The 23,676-nt window shown below is 42.6% G+C and overlaps 1 protein-coding gene across 3 annotated transcripts in view; it reads left to right on the top strand.

Annotated features, from left to right (window-relative positions):
* Window positions 1–23,676, top strand: part of SUSD3 (sushi domain containing 3) — a 42,946-nt gene that overhangs the window by 9,731 nt on the left and 9,539 nt on the right. The window contains exon 2 of one of the 3 annotated variants that reach the window (XM_077138693.1): window positions 19,113–19,240. The exons of the other annotated variants lie outside the window; for them this stretch is intronic. Coding sequence (XP_076994808.1) covers window positions 19,113–19,240 — 128 coding nt within the window. The remainder of the gene's footprint in view (window positions 1–19,112; window positions 19,241–23,676) is intronic. 3 annotated transcript variants of the gene reach the window in all.

The raw sequence follows: 23,676 nt of genomic DNA, 5'->3' as shown, positions 1-23,676 counted from the left end.
TTTGAAGCTGTATGCACCCCCGAAAAGGCCGTGTTCTTTTAATCCCTCCCTGTAGGTGCAGACCCATTGCGGCTGGGACCTTTTAATTGGGTTGTTTCCATGGAGATGTGACCCACCCGTTCAAGGTGGGTCTTAATCCCTTACTGGGGTCCAGAGAGCTCAAAGAGAGAGAAAAGCCCTGGAGAAGCCAAGAAGGACCCACGGAAGCGAGAGGGACCACTGGAATCAGAAGCTGAGAGCAGTGAAGCCCGGGAGCGAAGGGCCAGCCTTCCCTGGCCACACACTTTCCCATGAGACGGGAGTCCCGGACGCCAGCAGCCTTTCCTCCAAGAAAGTATCGTCCTGCTCAGGCCTTCATTTGGACGTGTTCACAGCCTAAGAACTGTGAACTGTAAGATAAGTCTGTGTTTAGAGGCCAGCTCGTCTCTGGTATATTGCATTCCAGCAGCTTCAGCAAACCGACCTTCCAGTGGCCAGCTGCCCCCGCTTACATACCCTCCAGGGTGGGACGCTCACTCCCTCCTTCAGGCAGCTCGCTCCGTTCCTGAACAGCGAAGCCTGTTTCTAAATTACAATTTTTAAATTACAAACCCTTTAAACTTACATCTGAGTCAGAAGTAGCAATATGAATTCTTGATTAATTTCCTAGAAAAAGTAACCAGCAAAGTAAATGGTGCTTTGTCTCTGTGACTCTGATAAGCTGCTGTGGACCTGGCACACTCAGCGCGTGGGCTCTGAGCACCGCGCTCAGTAGAAGGAGCCAGGACCCCTGGACGGACGGGGGCCTAGACCCGGGCAGGGGTTCGGAAAGTCCCCTCCTGCCCACAGCACGGACCTTCAGCCTCCTAAGGGCTTGTCGATGGCCCCACAAGCCGACCTCCAAAAGTGCAAGTTTGACCATCATAGAGAGCCACGCTTCTGCGATTTTTCTGTAAATCTGCAACTTCTCTCATCAAAAGCAAGAGTAAAGGAAGCAACAGCAACAACAGAAAGAGTGAAGATTCAACAGATTGAAACTCAACAAAAATGTTACAATTCTGAGTGTGACACCAAAAGGAAAACAAAACAACTATGTGTGCACTTTACCTTTGATCCCTCCTTCAAAGGATCTTAATCTGCCTTCTGTCTCTTCCCATAGAATCCTGGGCCCACCTGGTGCTAGGGGGCAGGGGTTCTGAGCCTGGGGGGGCCCCCCTGGAAAGGGGCTGGGCTGCGTGGGGGTGGGGGTTGGGAGCCCAGGGTAGGTGCTCCTGGGGGTCACCCTGGCTCTGGGGCCTGCAGCGCCCTGCAGAGAGGGGCAGGCCTGGGGGCTCCTCTCCACCAGTGCTGCGGGCGTGGGGGCTGGGGAGAGACGGCACACGCAGCCGCAGGAGAATGGAGAAGGTGCAGCTCTGAATCGAGGACTGGGGAGGGTGCCGCCTAGCCGAGGAGCCCCTGGGGCTGCCCCGCTGTGCCCGCCCTGGGTCCTGAGCCCAGGGATGGACACACATAGCCAGGCTGAAAGACAACTGCCCCTTCCCCGAGACGCTCTGCTCGTGCCTCATCTGCCCGGGCAGGCTGTGGCCGTGGGTCCTCTGCTCGCTCCCCCATGCGTGGGTGTTGTCCCTGCGGCAGTGAGAGTCCCCGACAGCTAGGGCCTGAGGCCACGGAGGGTAATCGTGAGCTGAAGTGGCATAATTCAGGCCCCAGGTTTCGAGTGGTACAGGGAAGGCTGTGCCTGAGGGGAAGCTGCTCTGCTCCCAGCCTCCCCAGCGCTCTCCTGGGCTCAACCCACTGACTGTGCCAAGATGGGACAACCCTGCCCCGCCCTGCATGCCACCCCACGCAGTGGGGGTCCCTTCCCCTATGCCCCACCAGCTTGATGTGGTAAGTCTCTCTCCTCTTGACCAAGCTAAGGGCAAACTCTAATAACTTGGGTTTTAAATTTGCATTTCTTTGATGGATGGAAAAATATTTCCCCCTGATTTTAATAGCTTCATTGAACTAATTCACATACTGTACCAACCCAGCCATTTAAAGTATACGGTTCAGTGTGTACTTCAGTGTATTTGGAGTTGCACATTCACCACAGTCAATTTGGGAACATTTGCATCACCTCGGAAAGAAACCTTGTACCCCACCATCCCCGGTCCTCGGCAGCCCCCAGTCTTTCTGTCTCTATGGATTTGCCTGTCCTGGACATTGCATATAAATGGAACCATACAATATGCAGCCTTTTTTGTGACTGGCTTCTTCCACTTAATATTTTCAGGTTCATCCATGTTGAAGCATGTATCAGTACCTCATACCTTTTTTTTTTTTGCATGGGCAGACACCGGGCGAGAACTCTGCCATTGAGCTACCGTGGCCCGCCCCCTCATCCCTCTTTATTTTGCTGAATAATAACAATCCATTGTATGGATAGACCACAATTTATTTATCCAGTCATCAGTTGACTGGCATTTGAATGGTTTCCGCTATTTGGCTACTATGAATAAGACTGCTATGAACATTTGTGCAGAAGTTTTTGTGTGGACATATGTTTCACTTCTCAGGACAGGAATTACTGGATCACATGGTAACTCTGTTTAACTGTTTAAAGAACTGCCAGACTGTTTTCCAAAATGGGTGCAGCATTTTGCATTCCCACCAGCGACCTGTTAGAGTCCCAGTTCGTCCTCATCCTCGCCACCACTTGTTTTTGTCTGCCTTTTTGATTGTGGCCATCGTGGTGGGTGTGAAATGATGGTACCCTGTTGTGGTTGTGATTTGCATTTCCCTATTGGCTAATGATGCTGAGCATCTTTTCCTGTGCTTCTCGGCATTTGCAGATCTAATGCAGAGAGCTATAAATTCACATCCTTTGCCCATTTTAAAAGTTGGGTTACTTGTCTTTTTAGTATTGAGTTCTGGATATTAGACCTTATCAGATAAATAGCTTGCAAGTATTTTCTTCCATTCTCTGGGTTGTCTTTTTACTTTCTTGATAGTATCCTTTGAAGCATAAGAGTTTTATGGTTTTTTTATATTTAATTTTGATGAAATCTAATTTATTGATTTTTTGTTCATTTCTTGTGCTTTGGATGTCACATTGAAAAAGGCATTGCCTTAAAAAGATAAAGGGCACTGCCTAGTACAAGGTCGTAGAGATTTATACCTGCTTTCTTCCAAGATTTTTGTTTTTCTGTGTTCATGTTTAGGTTGCTGGTCCATTTTGACGTAGTTTCTTTTCTTTTCTTTTCTTCTTTGCATGGGCAGGCACCAGGAATCAAACCTGGGTCTCCAGCATGGCAGGCGAGAACTCTGCCTGCTGAGCCACTGTGGCCCACCTGAGTTGATTTTTATATATGGTGTGAGGTAGGGGTATACATTCATTCTTTTGCATATGGAAATCCAGTTGTTCCAACAGTACTTGTTGAAGAGACTATACTTTCCTGATTAATTTGTCTTGGCACCCTTGTTGAAAATCAGTTTACCACAGACATACAGGTTTATTTCTGGACTCCCAATTCTATTCCCTTGATCTGCATGTCTGTCTTTATGTTAGTTTCACACCGTCTTGATTTCTGTAGCTTTGAAATAACTTATTTTTTTCTAATGAACAACTTGTGGGTGTGTAGAACAGTCATGCATAAACTACAGGATTCGCATCTGCCACCCACTGTTAATGCCTTGCTCTGTTGCGGATCATCTCATACGATTAAGGCACATTTTTATAGTTGTACTATTAACCATAGTCCATGGTCTAACATAGGGCTTGTTGTATACTACAGGTCCATGGACTTAAAAAAAAATTATTCTAGCATCATATACCTAACACTTCCCCTTTAACCACACTCAGAGGCCCAGTTCAGTGCTGGGAATCACACCACCCAGCACCAAACATTTCCGTCGTTCCCAAAAGGAGCCTGTGTGCTGTGAGTCTCCGCGTCTGGCTCCCGGTGCCTGGCCTGTCCCTTGGTGACCCATCTTCTAGACTCTGACTCTGTAAATTTGCTTATTCTAATGATTTCCTGTCAGTTTGCTCAACAGTGTTTGTCCTTTTGTGTCTGGCCTATTTCACTCAATGTGATGTCTCCCAGGGTCATCCCGATTGCCCTTTTTATGGCCGAATAATACTCCATTGTGTGCAGTTACCACATTTAGTCCATCCAGTGATTGGTTGATGCATACGTGAGTTGCTTCCATCTTTTGGCAACTGTGAATAATGTTTCTATGAAATTGGTGTGCAAATACCTGTTCAAGTCCCTGCTCTCCGTTCTTTGGGGAATTTAACACGTAGTGGAATTCCCAGATCATATGGCAGTTCTGTACTTAGCTTCCGGGGAACTGCCAAACTGTCTTCCACAGCAGCCGCAGCGTTTTACATGCCATCAGTAAGGAATGAGTGCTCCCATTTCTGCACATCCTCTCCAAACACTTGCAATTTTCTGTTTGTGTTTTTGTTTTTTAATACAGTTACACCTCAGAAATATTGAAGATTCAGTTCCAGACCACTGCAATATAATGAATACTGCAATAAAGCAAGGCACTAATTTTTTGGCTTCTCAGTGCATATAAAAATTATATTTACACTATACTTTAGTCTGTTAGGGGCATTATATTTAAAAGATATATACATACCTTAATTTAAAAAATGCATGCCTTCCTTTATTGATAAAAAGTGCTAACCATCTCCAGGCCTTCAGTGAGTCATAACCTTTTGGTGGTGGAGGTCCCGCCTTGAGGAAGCTCTGACTGATCAGCATGGTGGGTGCTGAACGCTGGGTGGCTGTGGCAATTTCTTAAAATAAGACAACAGAAGTTTGCCACATGATTGTCTCTTCCTTTCAGAAAAGATTTCTTTGTAGCACTTGATGCTGTTTGATAGCATTTTACCCACAGGAGAACTTCTTTCAAAATTGGAGTCAGTCCTCTCAAACGCTGCCACTGCTTTATCAACTGAGTTTATGTAATAGTCTAAATCCTTTGATATTTCAATAGTGTTCATAGCATCTTTGCCAGGAGTAGATTCCATCTCAAGAAACCACTTTCTTTGCTCGTCCATAAGAAGTAACCCCTTATTCATTAAAATTTTACCATGAAATTGCAGCCATTCAGTCCCATCTTCAGGCCGCACTTCTAATTCTCGTTTTCTTGCAGTTTCCACCACATCTGCAGTTAATTCCTCCACTTAAGTCCTGAACCCCTGAACAGCATCCCTAAGGGTTGGAACCAGCTTCTCCCAGACTCCTGTGCGTATTGGTATCTGACCTCTTTCCACGAACCCAACTTCTCCCAGACTCCTGTGCGTATTGGTATCTGACCTCTTTCCACGAACCCAACTTCTCCCAGACTCCTGTGCGTATTGGTATCTGACCTCTTTCCACGAACCCAACTTCTCCCAGACTCCTGTGCGTATTGGTATCTGACCTCTTTCCACGAACCCAACTTCTCCCAGACTCCTGTGCGTATTGGTATCTGACCTCTTTCCACGAACCCAACTTCTCCCAGACTCCTGTGCGTATTGGTATCTGACCTCTTTCCACGAACCACACAGGTTCTTAATGGCGTCTAGAATGGTAAACCTTGCCAGAAGGTTTTTACTTGGTTTTTCGCAGCTCCACCAGACGACTCACCGTCGATGGCAGCCACAACCTTACAAAATGTCTTTGTTAAATAATAAGACTTGATGTGGACACGACTCCTTGATCCAAGGGCTGCAGAGTGGATGCTGGTTTGGCAGGCATGAAAACAGCGTTCACCTCATCGTCCATCTCCAGCAGGGCTCTTGGGTGGCCAGGTGCATTGTCAGCGAGCAGTCATCCTTTGAAAGGAATCTTTTTTTCCTGAGCAGTAGGTCTCAATTAGTGGGCTTAAAGTATCCAGTAAACCATGTGGTGAACAGATGAGCTGTCATCTATGTTCTCTGTTCATTTTATAGAGTGCAGGCAGGGTAGATTTACCATAATTCTTGAGGCCCTAGGTTTTCAGAGCTGTAAATGAGCACTGGCTTCGTCTTAAAGTCATCAGCCGCATTAGCCCCTCACATGAGAGTCATGCTGCCCTTTGAAGCCAGGCAGTGACCTCTCTTTTCTACCTGTGAAAGCCCTAGATGGCATCTTCTTCCAGTAGAAGGCTGCTTCATCTACACTGAAAGTCTGTGGTTCAGTGTAGTTACCTCCATCAGTTCTCGTAGCCAGATCTGGTAACTCGCTGCAGCTTCTGCATCAGCTCTTGCTGTTTCGTTTTCCACTTTCCTGTTGCGAAGACGGCTTCTTTCCTTAAACCCCATGACCCAACCTCTGCTAGCTTCAGGCTTTTCTTCTCCTACCTCCTCACTTCTCTCAGCCTTCATGGAATTGAAGAGAATTAGACCTTCTTCTAGATAGGATTTGGCTTTGGCTTAAGGGAACTGTGGCTGGTTTGATCTTCTGTCCAGACCCACAATGGGCTGTTTCATTATATCATTTGTGTGCACCCTGGAGTAGCACTTTTCATTTCCTTCAAGAACTTTTCTTTTTCATTCACAACTTGGCTGACTCCTGGCACAAGAGACCTTGCTTTCAGCTTCTGTCAGCATTAGACATGCCTCCCTCACCGACTTCCATCTTCTCTAGCTTTTGATAGAACCGAGAAACGTGTGACCTTCCTTTCAGTTGAACACTTAGAGGCCAACGTAGGGCTATTAACTGACCTAATTTCAATATGGTTGCATCTCAGCAGCTAGGGAGGCCAGAGGAGGGGAGCGAGAGTGACTGGTCAGTGGCTGGAGCTGTCACACACAGCACTGATGGAGCACGCTTATCATCCTGTATGGACACAGTTTGTGGCACCCAAAACAATGGCAGCAGAAACCTCAAAGATCACTGCTCACAGAACACCACAGCGGATGTAATAGTAATGAAAAAGTTTGAAATATCACGAGAAGTATCAAAATGTGACACAGAGACAGGAAGTTGAAAAAATGGTGCCGCTCAACTTGCTCGACTCAGGTTGCCACAAACCCTGTTTAGGTCATTTTACTGTCAGGATAACGTCCTCTGAGGCACAAACACTTGTAATTTTAATGAGGTTCGATTTATTTTGTCTTTTGTTGCTTGTGCTTTGGGTGAAATGTCTGAGAAACCACTGCCTCACTGAAGGTCCTGAAGATGCTAGCCTGTGTTTTCTTCAGGAGCTCGATGGTTCTGGCTCTGATATTCAGGTGCATTTTGAGTGGTTTTCTCTAAAGGGTATGCGGGGACCACCCTCATTCTCATGTATGTGGACATCCTGTTTGCCCAGCACCATTTGTTGAAGAGATGATTCTTTCCCAATTGAGTGGTCTTTCTCCCCTTGTCAAAATCTGCTGGCCATAAGTGTCCTTACATTTATGTGACATAAACCAACCCTCTTGGTTTCTGAGCTCAGTTCTAGTCCGTTGGTCTATGTGTCTGTCCTTGTGCCAGTACCGTGCAGTTTTTTAAAAAATGCAATTTTAGTGAGATGTGTTATATGTTCACATACCATATAATCATCCAAAGTGTACAGTCAGTGGTTCACAGTATCCCTATAACTGTGCATTTGTCATTAGAGTTTTAACATTTTCTTTACTCCAAAAATAAAAATAAGAATAAAAATAAGAGTAAAAAAGAACAGCCAAAACATCCCATATCCCCCCTCCCTATTATTTATTTATTTTTTTGTCTCTCTTTTTTTTATCTCCTGGCACATCTGTCCATACGCTGGATAAAGGGAGGGCTAGTCACAAGGTTTTCACAATCACATCGTCACACCTTAAAAGCTCTTTAGTTATTCAGCCATCCTCAAGAATCAATGCTGTTGGATTTTAGTTCAACAGTTTCAGGTATTTCCCTCTAGCTACCCGAATACTTCAAAAAACTTTTAGGGGTATCTATGTAGTGCACGAGAATAACCGCCAGAATGACCTCTCAACTCTATTTGAAATCTCTCAGCCACTGACACTTTATTTTGTTTCATTTCTCTTCCTCTTTTGGTCAAGAAGTCTTTCTCAATCCCATGATGCCAGGGCCAGGCTTATCCCGGGAGTCATGTCTCGGATCGCCAGGGAGATGTACACCCCTGAGAGTCATGTCCCACGTAGGGGGCGGGCAGTGAGTTCACCTGCGGAGTTGGCTGAGAGAGAGACCACATCTGAGCGACAAGAGTCTCTGGGGTGACTCTAAGGCATCATTATAAGTAGGCTTAGCTTCTCCTTTGCAGGAATAAGTTTCATAGGGGTGAACCCCAAGGTCAAGCCCCATCAAATTGACAGTCACCAATGACTGCAGGAATATCAGGTGAGAAAGTTTAATATTTCCACCTTTTCTCCTAGTCCCTCAAGGAAACTTTGCATTTAAAAAAAATATATTTTTATTGACAAATCCTCACACAACATACATTCCATACATGGTGTATGTTCTAGTTTGCTAACTGCTGGAATGCAATATACCAGAAATGGAATGCTTTTTTTTAAAGAGGGGAATTTAATAAGTTGCTAGTTTACAGTTCTAAGAACAAGAAAATGTCCCAATTAAAGCAAGTCTATAAAAAATGTCCAAGTTAAGGCACTAATAAGAGGTTACCTTCACTCGAGAAAAGCTGATGACGTTCAGGGTTTCAACTGGAAAGGCACATGGCGAACATGGTGATGTCTGGTAGCTTTCTCTCCAGGCCTCTTGTTTCATGAAGCTCCCCCAGGGGCGTTTTCCTTCTTCATCTCCAAAGGTCTCTGGTGGCATGGACTCTCTGCTTTGTGGTGCTTTCAGACATGCTTGCTTCTTTCAAAGGATCCCAGTAAACCAATCAAGACCCACCTGGAATGGGTAGAGTCACATCTCCCTCTAATCAAAGTTTAATACCCACAATTTGGTTAGTCACAGCTCCGTGGAGATAATCTAATCAAGTTTCCAACATACAGCACTGAATAGAGTTTAAGAGAAATGGTTGCTTCCACAAGATTAGATTAAGATTAATCCTGAATAATCCTAATTAATCCTAGAAAGCATGGCTTTTCTAGAGTGCACAAATCCTTTCAGACTGGCACAGTGTACCATCAATGGCTCACTGCAAATACTTTTTTATTTATTTATTTATTTTTTATTAACGGAAAGAAAGAAAAAAAAAGAAATTAACACAACATTTAGAAATCATACCGTTCTACATATGCACTCAATAATTCTTAAGATCATCACATAGATGCATGATCATCGTTTCTTAGTACATTTGCATCGGTTTAGAGGAACTAGCAACACAACAGAAAAAGATATAAAATGTTAATATAGAGAAAAGAAATAAAAGTAGTAATAATAGTAAGAAACAAAAACAAAAAAACCCTATAGCTCAGATGCAGCTTCATTCAGTGTTTTAACATGATTACTTTACAATTAGGTATTATTGTGCTGTCCATTTTTGAGTTTTTGTATCTAGTCCTGTTGCACAGTCTGTATCCCTTCAGCTCCAATTACCCATTATCTTACCCTGTTTCCAACTCCTGCTGGACTCTGTTACCAATGACATATTTCAAGTTTATTCTCGAATGTCTGTTCACATCAGTGGGACCATACAGTTTTTGTCCTTTAGTTTTTGTCTGGACTCACTCAGCATAATATTCTCTAGGTCCATCCATGTTATTACATGCTTCATAAGTTTATCTTGTCTTAAAGCTGCATAATATTCCATCGTATGTATATACCACAGTTTATTTAGCCATTCTTCTGTTGATGGACATTTTGGCTGTTTCCATCTCTTTGCAATTGTAAATAACGCTGCTATAAACATTGGTGTGCAAATGTCCGTTTGTGTCTTTGCCCTTAAGTCTGCTGAGTAGATACCTAGCAATGGTATTGCTGGGTCGTATGGCAATTCTATATTCAGGTTTTTGAGGAACCGCCAAACTGCCTTCCACAGTGGTTGCACCATTTGACATTCCCACCAACAGTGGATAAGTGTGCCTCTTTCTCCACATCCTCTCCAGCACTTGTCATTTTCTGTTTTGTTGATAATGGCCATTCTGGTGGGTGTGAGATGATATCTCATTGTGGTTTTGATTTCCATTTCTCTAATGGCCAGGGACATTGAGCATCTCTTCATGTGCCTCTTGGCCATCCGTATTTCCTCTTCTGGTAGGTGTCTGTTCAAGTCTTTTTCCCATTTTGTAATTGGGTTGGCTGTCTTTTTGTTGTTGAGTTGAACAATCTCTTTATATATTCTGGATACTAGACCTTTATCTGATATGTCATTTCCAAATATTGTCTCCCATTGTGTAGGCTGTCTTTCTACTTTCTTGATGAAGTTCTTTGATGCACAAAAGTGTTTAATTTTGAGGAGCTCCCATTTATTTATTTCCTTCTTCAGTGCTCTTGCTTTAGGTTTAAGGTCCATAAAACCACCTCCAGTTGTAAGATTCATAAGATATCTCCCTACATTTTCCTTGAACTGTTTTATGGTCTTAGACCTAATGTTTAGATCTTTGATCCATTTTGAGTTAACTTTTGTATAAGGTGTGAGATGCGGGTCTTCTTTCATTCTTTTACATATGGATATCCAGTTCTCTAGGCACGATTTATTGAAGAGACTGTTCTGTCCCAGGTGAGTTGGCTTGACTGCCTTATCAAAGATCAAATGTCCATAGATGAGAGGGTCTATATCTGAGCACTCTATTCGATTCCATTGGTCAATATATCTATCTTTATGCCAATACCATGCTGTTTTGACCACTGTGGCTTCATAATATGCCTTAAAGTCCGGCATCGCGAGACCTCCAGCTTCGTTTTTTTTCCTCAAGATGTTTTTAGCAATTCGGGGCACCCTGCCCTTCCAGATAAATTTGCTTATTGGTTTTTCTATTTCTGAAAAATAAGTTGTTGGGATTTTGATTGATATTGCATTGAATCTGTAGATCAGTTTAAGTAGGATTGACATCTTAATTATATTTAGTCTTCCAATCCATGAACACGATATGCCCTTCCATCTATTTAGGTCTTCTGTGATTTCTTTTAACAGTTTTTTGTAGTTTTCTTTGTATAGGTTTTTTGTCTCTTTAGTTAAATTTATTCCTAGGTATTTTATTCTTTTAGTTGCAATTGTAAATAGGATTCGTTTCTTGATTTCCCCCTCAGCTTGTTCATTACTAGTGTATAGAAATGCTACAGATTTTTGAATGTTGATCTGGTAGCCTGCTACTTTGCTGTACTCATTTATTAGCTCTAGTAGTTTTGTTGTGGATTTTTCTGGGTTTTCAACATATAGTATCATATCGTCTGCAAACAGTGATAGTTTTACTTCTTCCTTTACAATTTTGATGCCTTGTATTTCTTTTTCTTGTCTATTTGCTTTGGCTAGAACTTCCAACACAATTTTGAATAATAGTGGTGATAGTGGACATCCTTGTCTTGTTCCTGATCTTAGGGGGAAAGTTTTCAGTTTTTCCCCATTGAGGATGATATTAGCTGTGGGTTTTTCATATATTCCCTCTATCATTTTAAGGAAGTTCCCTTGTATTCCTATCCTTTGAGGTGTTTTCAACAGGAAAGGATGTTGAATCTTGTCAAATGCCTTCTCTGCATCAATTGAGATGATCATGTGATTTTTCTGCTTTGATTTGTTGATATGGTGTATTACATTAATTGATTTTCTTATGTTGAACCATCCTTGCATACCTGGGATGAATCCTACTTGGTCATGATGTATAATTCTTTTAATGTGTTGTTGGATACGATTTGCTAGAATTTTGTTGAGGATTTTTGCATCTATATTCATTAGAGAGATTGGTCTGTAGTTTTCTTTTTTTGTAATATCTTTGCCTGGTTTTGGTATGAGGGTGATGTTGGCTTCATAGAATGAATTAGGTAGTTTTCCCTCCACTTCGATTATTTTGAAGAGTTTGAGGAGAGTTGGTACTAATTCTTTCTGGAATGTTTGATAGAATTCACATGTGAATCCGTCTGGTCCTGGACTTTTCTTTATGGGAAGCTTTTGAATGACTAATTCAATCTCTTTACTTGTGATTGGTTTGTTGAGGTCATTTATTTCTTCTTGAGTCAAAGTTGGTTGTTCATGTCTTTCCAGGAACCCATCCATTTCATCTACATTGTTGTATTTATTAGCGTAAAGTTGTTCATAGTATCCTGTTATTACCTCCTTTATTTCTGTGAGGTCAGTAGTTATGTCTCCTCTTTCATTTCTGATCTTATTTATTTGCATCCTCTCTCTTCTTCTTTTTGTCAATCTTGCTAAGGGCCCATCAATCTTACTGATTTTCTCATAGAACCAACTTCTGGTCTTATTGATTTTCTCTATTGTTTTCATGTTTTCAATTTCATTTATTTCTGTTCTAATCTTTGTTATTTCTTTCCTTTTGCTTGCTTTGGGATTAGTTTGCTGTTCTTTCTCCAGTTCTTCCAAGTGGACAGTTAATTCCTGCATTTTTGCCTTTTCTTCTTTTCTGATAAAGGCATTTAGGGCAATAAATTTCCCTCTTAGCACTGCCTTTGCTGCGTCCCATAAGTTTTGATATGTTGTGTTTTCATTTTCATTCGCCTCTAGGTATTTACTAATTTCTCTTGCAATTTCTTCTTTGACCCACTTGTTGTTTAATAGTGTGTTGTTGAGCCTCCATCTATTTGTGAATTTTCTGGCACTCCGCCTATTATTGATTTCCAGCTTCATTCCTTTATGATCCGAGAAAGTGTTGTGTATGATTTCACTCTTTTTAAATTTGTTGAGACTTGCTTTGTGACCCAGCATATGGTCTATCTTTGAGAATGATCCATGAGCACTTGAGAAAAAGGTGTATCCTGCTGTTGTGGGGTGTAATGTCCTATAAATGTCTGTTAAGTCTAGCTCATTTATAGTAATATTCAGATTCTCTATTTCTTTATTGATCCTCTGTGTAGATGTTCTGTCCATTGATGAGAGTGGTGAATTGAAGTCTCCAACTATTATGGTATATGTGTCTATTTCCCTTTTCAGTGTTTGCAGTGTATTCCTCACGTATTTTGGGGCATTCTGGTTCGGTGCGTAAATATTTCTGATTGTTATGTCTTCTTGTTTAATTGTTCCTTTTATTAGTATATAGTGTCCTTCTTTGTCTCTTTTAACTGTTTTACATTTGAAGTCTAATTTGTTGGATATTAGTATAGCCACTCCTGCTCTTTTCTGGCTGTTATTTGCATGAAATATCTTTTCCCAACCTTTCACTTTCAACCTATATTTATCTTTGGGTCTAAGATGTGTTTCCTATAGACAGCATATAGAAGGATCCTGTTTTTTAATCCATTCTGCCAGTCTATGTCTTTTGATTGGGGAATTCAGTCCATTAACATTTAGAGTTATTACTGTTTGGATAACATTTTCCTCTACCATTTTGCCTTTTGTATTATATATATCATATCTGACTTTCCTTCTTTCTACACTCTTCTCCATGTCTCTCTCTTCTGTCTTTTTGTATCTGACTCTAGTGCTCCTTTTAGTATTTCTTGCAGAGCTGGTCTCTTGGTCACAAATTCTCTCAGTGACTTTTTGTCTGAGAATGTTTTAATTTCTCCCTCATTTTTGAAGGACAATTTTGCTGGATACAGGAGTCTTGGTTGGCAGTTTTTTTCTTTTAGTAACTTAAATATATCATCCCACTGTCTTCTAGCTTCCATGGTTTCTGCTGAGAAATCTACACATAGTCTTATTGGGTTTCCCTTGTATGTGATGGATTGCTTCTCTCTCGCTGCTTTCAAGATCCTCTCTTTCTCTTTGACCTCTGACATTCTAACTAATAAGTGTCTTGGGGAACGCCTATTTGGGTCTAATCTCTTTGGGGTGCGCTGCACTTCTTGGGTCTGTAGTTTTAGGTCTTTCATAAGAGTTGGGAAATTTTCAGTGATAATTTCTTCCATTAGTTTTTCTCCTCCTTTTCCCTTCTCTTCTCCTTCTGGGACACCCACAACACGTATATTTGTGCGGTTCATATTGTCCTTGAGTTCCCTGATACCCTGTTCGAATTTTTCCATTCTTTTCTGGATAGTTTCTGTTTCTTTTTGGAATTCAGATGTTCCATCCTCCAAATCACTAATTCTATCTTCTGTCTCTTTAAATCTATCATTGTAGGTATCCATTGTTTTTTCCATCTTTTCTACTTTATCCTTCACTTCCATAAGTTCTGTGATTTGTTTTTTCAGTTTTTCTATTTCTTCTTTTTGTTCAGCCCATGTCTTCTTCATGTCCTCCCTCAATTTATCGATTTGGTTTTTGAAGAGGTTTTCCATTTCTGTTCGTATATTCAGCATTAGTTGTTTCAGCTCCTGTATCTCATTTGAACTATTGGTTTGTTCCTTTGACTGGGCCATATTTTCAATTTTCTGAGCGTGATCTGTTATCTTCTGCTGGCGTCTGGGCATTTAGTCAGATTTCCCTGAGTGTTGGACCCCACAGGTTGTAAGATTTTTCTGTGAAATCTCTGGGATCTCTTTTCTTATCCTGCCCAGTAGGTGGCGCTCGTGGCACACGTTTGTCTGTGGGTTCCACCAGTAAAAGTTGCTGTGGGTCCTTTAACTCTGGAAAACTCTCGCCGTAGGGGAGGTTTGGCAGCCGAAGCATCTTGGAAGAGTGCCAGCCGGCCCGGGGTCCGAACATGGGGAGGGTCGCCGGCCACCGCAGCACGGGAGAGCGCCCGACCGAATTTCCTAGTCTGCCCGGGGCACCAAGCGTGGCGGGAGGGTGCCAGCTGTCGCAGCCCGGGAGAGTACACTGTTCCCAGGCGGACCGGGGAGTCACGTGTTTGAAAGGGACCCCCTGGTCACTGTTCTCTGCAGTCTGGGGATTTCCGACCCAACTCTCTCAGTTGGTCCGGGGGGCCTCGCGTGGTGGGGGCCCCAGTCGCCGCGGCCTAAGGGGACCGCCTGTCCAATTCTACCAGCTGGCCTGCGAAGGTGGAAGGGAGGGACTCCGGCCGCTTGCCGTCCCGCCCGGAAAAGCCCGCACCCCTCGGCAATTTCACCAGAGCTGGTTCTCCCAAACAGTCAGCCATTCCAGGATGGGGAACGCCGTCCCTTTGATCTCCGTTGTGGCTTCGGGAGCTGCTCTGTATTGTCTCCACTCCCCCAGTAGCTGTTCTGGAGGAGGAAAGGTGAGGGTGGCATGGCTGTTGAGGCTGGTGGCGGAGGAGCCGGTGGAGGCGGAAGAGGGCACCGTGGTGGTTGGAGAGCCGCCGGAGCAGGAGGGGGAAGAGGGGAGAGCAGGGCGGGCGGGTCGGCTGCTGCGGGGCATGGGCGCCGCGCGGCAGGCTGGCGGACAAAGGGGAGAGGAGTGCGGGCGGGTCGGCTGCTGCGGGGCGTGGGCACCGCATGGCGGGCCGGCGGACAAAGAGGGGAGGGCTGCAAATACTTTTTAATCTGTGTCCAGACTACTCTGGGATGTATCGGGGCATCTCACCAACCTGTACAGACCAACAAGATCTCACTCCCTGTTCAAGTTTCCATGTAATTATGGTGTTCAAATATAAGTTAAATTAGATAATGTGCTACTGAAAATACAAGTTTTGCCCCAAGTAAACATCTCTCCCTTTGGTCTCACACTGAAGTTGAAATTTTAAAATGCAGTCAATATCATCCTTTACCCTTTCACCTCATTTACCTTTTCCTACCCAGATCTGCTTCATTCATAGCTCTAGTTGAAGTCTGATCCCTTTTCAGGGTTTGTGGCCGTTGCTGTGTGGGGCAGTGCTGACTTCCGGAGCTGCAGAGCTCCAGCCTGAGTCTCAGGTGTCACAGAGACACCCGGAGCTCCAGGGAACGGCCAGGAACACTAAGAGCCCAGCCCCTCAGCGTTTAGTAATAGCAGTTACAACCCCAGAATCGATGTGACGCTGTCAGGGCTCACAGCCTAGGACCCTCTACCACAGGCCTTCACCTCATAGCCCATGTTTTTTCACTCAGTTCTCAGGGTTTGCACGTTACAGCTAGTCCACAGAGTGAGGCGTCAGAATATTTGTTTTTTTTCGTTTCTGGCTTATCTCATTCACCATATTGTCCCCAGGGTTCATTCACCTGGTTGCATGGCTCACCACTTCACTCCTTCTTGAGTTTGCTCAATTGTCCATTATCTGTACACACCACAGCGCCTGTTCCAGTCCTCAGCCGACGTGCCCCCTTCCACTCCTCCATCGGCACTGCTGCCATACACACCAGTGTGCAAATGTCCACGCGTGTCCCCACACTCAGCTCCTCCATGCATACACTGAGCAACGGGGTTGTGGGGTCCTACGGCAGCCCCAGCCCAGCCTCCTGTGGAGCCACCACGCTGCCCTCCATGGGGCTGCGCCTCTCGGCTGCCGTGCCGACAGCGAATACGTACATCTCTTTTGCATTTTCTCCAGCATGGAGAGTTTTATTCACGTCGTACATCCAGCCTAAGTGAAAAGTCAGCCTTCCTGGTGTAATCACGCAGCCATGCCTTCACCACCACAGTCCATGCGAAGACGTTTCCTTTTCTTCCTGTAACTGTCCCCCAGTTCCCCTGCTCACCGACGCTTAGTTCTGGCATAATGCCTCTGTTACATCTGACGGAAGCGTGTCACACCGTTACTGTTGACTGCAGACCCTAGCCTGTGGGTCTTGTGTTGGCACCCCCTACCCCTATGCCCTCCCATTTTTAACACCTTGCAATGTTGACAGCCATTTGTTCTCCCTTGTATAAAAGCACTCCTGTGTTTGTACGTTTACTCATCATCATTGTCCGCTCCAGGTATTCCTCAGCTGCCGTCCCAGTCGCTATCTTCTGTCTTTCCTTCTGGTACCATGCTGTTTTGGATTACTGTGCCTTTGTAGTAAGTTTTTGGATGAAGAAGTGTGAGTGCTCCAACCGTGGTCTTCTTTTTTGAGATGGCTTTGGCTATTTGGGGCCCCTTACCCTTCCTTATAAGTGATGCTTGTCTTTGCCATTTCTGCACAGAGGTTGCTGGAATTTCGATGGGGGCTGCCTTGAATCTGTATTGGATAGGATGTCTTAGTATTTAATCTTCCAACCCATGAACATGGAATGTCTTCCATTTATTTAGCTCTTTGATATCTTTTAGCAATGTTTTATAATTTTCTGTGTAGAAGTCCTTTCATTAAATTTATTTCTAGGTATCTGATTCTTTTAGTTGCTATTGTAAATGGGATTGTTTTCTTGATTTCTTCTTCTGATGCTTCATTGCTTTATATAGAAACACTACTGATTTTTGTATGTTGATCTTGTATCCTGCCATGTTGCTGAATTCTTTTATTAGCTCTAGAAGATTTCTTTGATTTTCTACATATTGGATCATATCATCTGCAAATAGGGAAAGTTGTACTCCTTCCTTTCCAATTTGGATACCTTTTCTTTTTCTTGCCTGATTGCTCTGGCTGGAACTTCCAGCACAGTGTTGAGTATCAGTGGTGACAGTGGTCAATTGTCTTGTTCCTTGTCTTAGAGGGAAAGCTCTCAGTCTTTCTCCATCGAGGTTGGTGTTTGCTCAACGTCATGCCCTTCGTCATGTGGAGGAAGTTCCCTTCTATTCCTAGTTTTCTAACTGTATTTTCATGAAGGCGTACTGGATTTTGTTAAATGTCTTTTTTATATCAATTGAGATGATCATGTCTTCTTTCCCCCTCTCATTCTGTATCATATTAATTGATTTTCTTTTGTTCAGTCAACTTTGCACACCTGGGATAAATCCCACTTAATCATTCTGAATAGCCCTTTTAATGTGCTATTGGATTTGGTTTCCTAATATTTTGTGGAGGATTTTTGCGTCTATATTCATAAACGATATTGGGTCTGTAATTTTCTTTTCGTGTGGTCTCTTTATCTGGCTTTGGTATGAAGGTGATGTTAGCTTTGTAGAATGAATTCAGGGATGTTCCCGCCTCTTCAGTGTTTTGGAAGAATTTGAGCAGGATTGTTGTTAATTTTTCTTGCAGTGTTTGGCTTCTGTGGAGCCACCTGGTCCTGCACTTTTCTTTGTTGGGAGATTTTATTTTTTTGTCTGCCTTTCTTTTTTTTTTAATATTTCTAAATTGTGAAATATAGCACATATACAAAAAAAGTGAAAAATTTCAAAGTACATTTGACCAAGTAGTTTTAGAACAAATTTCAAGGTATGGCCTGGGTTTTACAGTTCCACCATTTTAGGTGTTTCCTTCTAGTTGCCCTAAGACACTAGAGACTAAAAACAAATATTAATATAATGATTCAGTAATCATTTTTAAAATCCTATCTTTGATACAATGCCTTCTCCTTTGACCCTTCTCCTACTCTTTAGGGATATTTGGGCAATGACCATTCTAACTTCCTCATGTTGAAAAAGGGGTATCGGCATTATGGGGTGGGGGGGTGTAACTGGTTGATGCTCTCTGTTGGAGATTTTTTATTACTGAGTCAATCTGTTTTTCAGTTATTGCTTTGTTGAGATCTTCTGTTTTCTTCTTGAGTCAGTGTAGGTGGTTGTATGTTTCTAGGAATTTGTCCATTTTGTCAAGTTTATCTAATTTGTTGGCATACACAATTCATCATCTTTTGTACTCCCTTTTGTTTCTGTGGGGCTGGTAGTAATTTCCCCCTTTCCATTTCTGAGTTTAATTATTTATATCCTCTTTTTTCTTAGTCAGTCTAGGTAAAGATTTGATAATTTTTGTTTTGCTGGTTCTTGCTCTCTTTTTTTCTCTATTTAATTTATCTCTGCTCTAATCTTTGTTATTTCCTTTCTGGGGCTCCTTTTAGGTATAGTTTGGTCTTTTTTTTTAATCTTCCAGTTTTGCAGTTAGAGCTCTGATTTGAAATCTTTATTTTTGTAATAACTTTTGAAATTTGAAAGTATGAACTTTCCTACTTTGTTTTTCATTTTCAAGATTGTTTTGGCTATTCTGGCATTTCCATGTGAATTTTAGGATCAGCCTGTCAATTTCTGCAACGAAGTCAGATGGGAATTTGTGGTGGTCTGGAGATGCATGTGCCCCAGAAAACATGTTCTTAAATCAGCCCACTGCTGTGGGTGTGCACACATCATAAGTGGTTCCTTCAGTTAGATGTGACCCACCTCAATGAGGATGGGTCTTAATACTGTTCCTGGAGTCTTTTAAAAGCAGAATGAGGGGAGGGGGCCAAGATGGCGGCTTGGTAAGGTGTGCGCATTTTAGTTCGTCCTCCAGAGCAACTACTAAGTGACCAGAATCAGTACAGAACAGCTCCCGGAGCCACGGCAGAGACTGGACACATAGCGTACCCCAGTCTGGACCAGCTGGACCGGCTGCGAGTCTCCGCAGCGGTGAGTTTCCCGAGCAGCGCGTGCTTCCCCAAGCCGCGGCGGCCGGCGACCGGCGCCCCTCCCCCACAGGCGGCTTCCTGGACCGGCTGCGAGTCTCGGAACGGCGAGTTTCCCAAGCTGCGGCGGCCGGCAGCCAGCGCCTCTCCCCAACGGGTGGCTTCCCGGAGGGAAAGGAAAGAGTCTCCAACAGTAGCAGGGACTGAGTCCAACCAAACACCAGTGGTGGCATTGATGGACAAATTCTGACTACTAGGGGTGGGTCCCCAGCTCAGGCGAAACTGATCGGGGTGGAGGTTCCTGTTGGGCTAACTGAAAGAGAGGAAGGGGGACGAAACGGAGCCTTCTGCGGCTGTTTCTGCGGAGGATAGGTTGCCTTTGGACTCAGCGCCGGGATTGCACAGGCTGCAGCGGCCCCAAACGCAGAAACAGGCTGCTTTCAGGGCTGTCTCCCACCTGAACCTTCCCCACGGGAGGGGTGAAACGCAACTCAGGTGGAGTCCCTCTCCCAAGGAATTCAGACCCCAGGGCTTGGCAATTTGAAGTCATTAAAACCAGCCTACAACCTTTCCTCTGTCTCCACCACACCCCCAGCAGGGAGAGCCTTCCAAAGTTAAAGGAGCCACAACATATTTTGCTGGTGGGACCCGCAGACAGACAAGCACCACATACTGGGCAGGATAAGAAAAACAGAGCCCAGAGACTTCACAGGAAAGTCTTTCAACCTGCTGGGTCTCACACTCAGGGAAAACTGACGCAGGTGATTCCTTCCCCCCGAAAGGAGGCCAGTTTAGTCCGGGAAAACCTGGCTGGAGTCTGTAATACCTATGTAGGCCCTCCTAAGGGTGGGGAGGGAAAACGCACCTTACAAGCAGGACAAGAAACAAGAAAATAAGAACTGAAAAATTACCCTCTGTTAAACAAAACTTAAGCTAGAGGCCCAGAAAAGGCTGAACTGAAGGTCAATGAACAGATAGACAATAAACTCATCTAGCAAGAAAACCCTAGGTAAGATAAGTGAAAGCAATCTCCAGAATAAACTAATTAAGGTAATTAAATGTCCAGAGGCCAGCAAAAAATAACAAATCACACCAGGAAAATTGAAGATATGGCCCAATCAAAGGAACAAACCAATAGTTCAAATGAGATACAGGAGCTGAGACAACTAATTCTGAATATACGAACAGAAATGGAAAACCTCTTCAAAAACCAAATCAATGAATTGAGGGAGGACATGAAGAAGGCAAGGAATGAACAAAAATAAGAAATGGAAAGTCTGAAAAAACAAATCACAGAACTTATGGGAATGAAAGATACAGTAGAAGAGATGAAAAAAACAATGGAAACCTACAATGGTAGATTTCAAGAGACAGAGGTTAGAATTAGTGAACTGGAGGATGGAACATCTGAAATCCAAAAAGAAACAGAAACTATAGGGAAAAGAATGGAAAAATTTGAACAGGGGCTCAGGGAATTGAATGATAATATGAAGCACACAAATATACGTGTTGTGTGGGTGTCCCAGAAGGAGAAGAGAAGGGAAAAGGAGGAGAAAAACTAATGGAAGAAATTATCACTGAAAATTTCCCAACTCTTATGAAAGACCTAAAATTACAGATCCAAGAAGTGCAGCGAACCCCAAAGAGAATAGATCCAAATAGGCGTTCTCCAAGACATTTACTAGTTAGAATGTCAGAGGTCAAAGAGAAAGAGAGGATCTTGAAAGCAGCAAGAGAAAAACAACCCATCACATACAAGGGAAACCCAATAATACTACGTGTAGATTTCTCAGCAGAAACCATGGAGGCAAGAAGACAGTGGGATGATATATTTAAATTACTAAAACAGAAAAACTGCCAACCAAGACTCCCATATCCAGCAGAATTGTCCTTCAAAAATGAGGGAGAAATTAAAACATTTTCAGCCAAAAGTCACTGAGAGAATTTGTGACCAAGAGACCAGCTCTGCAAGAAATACTAAAGGGAGCACTAGAGACAGATACGAAAAGACAGAAGAGAGAGGTGTGGAGAAGAGTGCAGAAAGAAGGAAAATTACATAAGATATATATAATACAAAAGGCAATATGGTAGAGGAAAGTATTACCCAAACACTAATAACACTAAATGTCAATGGACTGAATTCCCCAATCAAAAGACATAGACTGGCAGAATGGATTAAAAAACAGGATCCTTCTATATGCTGTCTACAGGAAACACATCTTAGAGCCAAAGATAAACATAGGTTGAAAGTGAAAGGTTGGGAAAAGATATTTCATGCAAATAACCAGAAAAGAGCAGGAGTAGCTATACTAATATCCAACAAATTAGACTTCAAATGTAAAACAGTTAAAAGAGATAAAGAAGGATACTATCTACTAATAAAAGGAACAATTCAACAAGAAGACATAACAATCATAAATATTTATGCACCGAACCAGAATGCCCCAAAATAGTGAGGAATACACTGCAAACGCTGAAAAGGAAAATAGACACATCTACCATAATAGTTGGAGACTTCAATTCCCCACTCTCATCAATGGACAGAACAACTGGACAGAGGATCAATAAAGAAACAGAGAATTTGAATATTACAATAAATGAGCTAGACTTAACAGACATTTATAGGACATTACACCCCACAACAGCAGGATACACATTTTCTCAAGTGCTCATGGATCATTCTCAAAGATAGACCATGTGCTGGGTCACAAAGAAAGTCTCAACAAATTTAAAAAGATTGAAATCGTACACAGCACTTTCTCAGATCATAAAGGAATGAAGTTGGAAATCAATAATAGGCAGAGTGCCAGAAAATTCACAAATACGTGGAGGCTCAACAACACACTCTTAAACAACCGGTGGGTCAAGGAAGAAATTACAAGAGAAATTAGTAAATATCTCGAGGCCAATGAAAATGAAAACACAACATATCAAAACCTATGGGACGCAGCAAAGGCAGTGCTAAGAGGGAAATTTATTGCCCTAAATGCCTATATCAAAAAAGAAGAAAGGGCAAAAATGCAGGAATTAACTGTCCACTTGGAAGAACTGGAGAAAGAACAGCAACCTAACCCCAAAGCAAGCAAAAGGAAAGAAATAACAAAGATTAGAGCAGAAATAAATGAAATTGAGAACATGAAAACAATAGAGAAAATCAATAAGACCAGAAGTTGGTTCTATGAGAAAATCAACAAGATTGATGGGCCCTTAGCAAGACTGGCCAAAAGAAGAAGAGAGAGGACGCAAATAAATAAGATCAGAAATGGAAGAGGAGACATAACCACTGACGTCACAGAAATAAAGGAGGTAATAACAGGATACTATGAACAACTTTATGCTAATAAATACAACAATGTAGATGAAAGGACAAGTTCCTAGAAAGGCATGAACAACCAACTTTGACTCAAGAAGAAATAGGTGACCTCAATAAACCAATCACAAGTAAAGAAATTGAATCAGTCATTCAAAAGCTTCCCATAAAGAAAAGTCCAGGACCAGACGGCTTCACATGTGAGTTTTACCAAACATTCCAGAAAGAATTAGTACCAACCCTGCTCAAACTCGTCAAAAAAATTGAAGTGGAGGGAAAGCTACCTAATTCATTCTATGAAGCCAACATCACCCTCATACCAAAACCAGGCAAAGATATTACAAAAAAAGAAAACTACAGACCAATCTCTCTAATGAATATAGATGCAGAAATCCTCAACAAAATTCTAGCAAACCGAATCCAGCAACACATTAAAAGAATTATACATCATGGCCAAGTAGGATTCATCCCAGATATGCAAGGATGGTTCAACATAAGAAAATCAATTAATGTAATACACCATATCAACAAATCAAAGCAGAAAAATCACATGATCATCTCAATTGATGCAGAGAAGGCATTTGACAAGATTCAACATCCTTTCCTGTTGAAAACACTTCAAAAGATAGGAATACAAGGGAACTTCCTTAAAATGATAGAGGGAATATATGAAAAACCCACAGCTAATATCATCCGCAATGGGGAAAAATAGAAAACTTTCCCCCTAAGATCAGGAACAAGACAAGGATGTCCACTATCACCACTATTATTCAAAATTGTGTTGGAGGTTCTAGCCAGAGCAATTAGACAAGAAAAAGAAATACAAGGCATCAAAATTGTAAAGGAAGAAGTAAAACTATCACTGTTTGCAGATGATATACTATACGTCGAAAACCTGGAAAAATCCACAACAAAACTACTAGAGCTAATAAATGAGTACAGCAAAGTAGCAGGTTACAAGATCAACATTCAAAAATCTGTAGCATTTCTATACACTAGTAATGAACAAGCTGAGGGGGAAATCAAGAAACGAATCCCATTTACAATTGCAACTAAAAGAATAAAATACCTAGGAATAAATTTAACTAAAGAGACAACCTATACAAAGAAAACTACAAAAAACTGTTAAA

This window comes from Tamandua tetradactyla, chromosome 2, assembly GCF_023851605.1.
Source record: "Tamandua tetradactyla isolate mTamTet1 chromosome 2, mTamTet1.pri, whole genome shotgun sequence".
In the NCBI taxonomy this organism is placed as follows: domain Eukaryota; kingdom Metazoa; phylum Chordata; class Mammalia; order Pilosa; family Myrmecophagidae; genus Tamandua; species Tamandua tetradactyla.
This window is presented reverse-complemented; position numbering and strand designations above follow the sequence as displayed.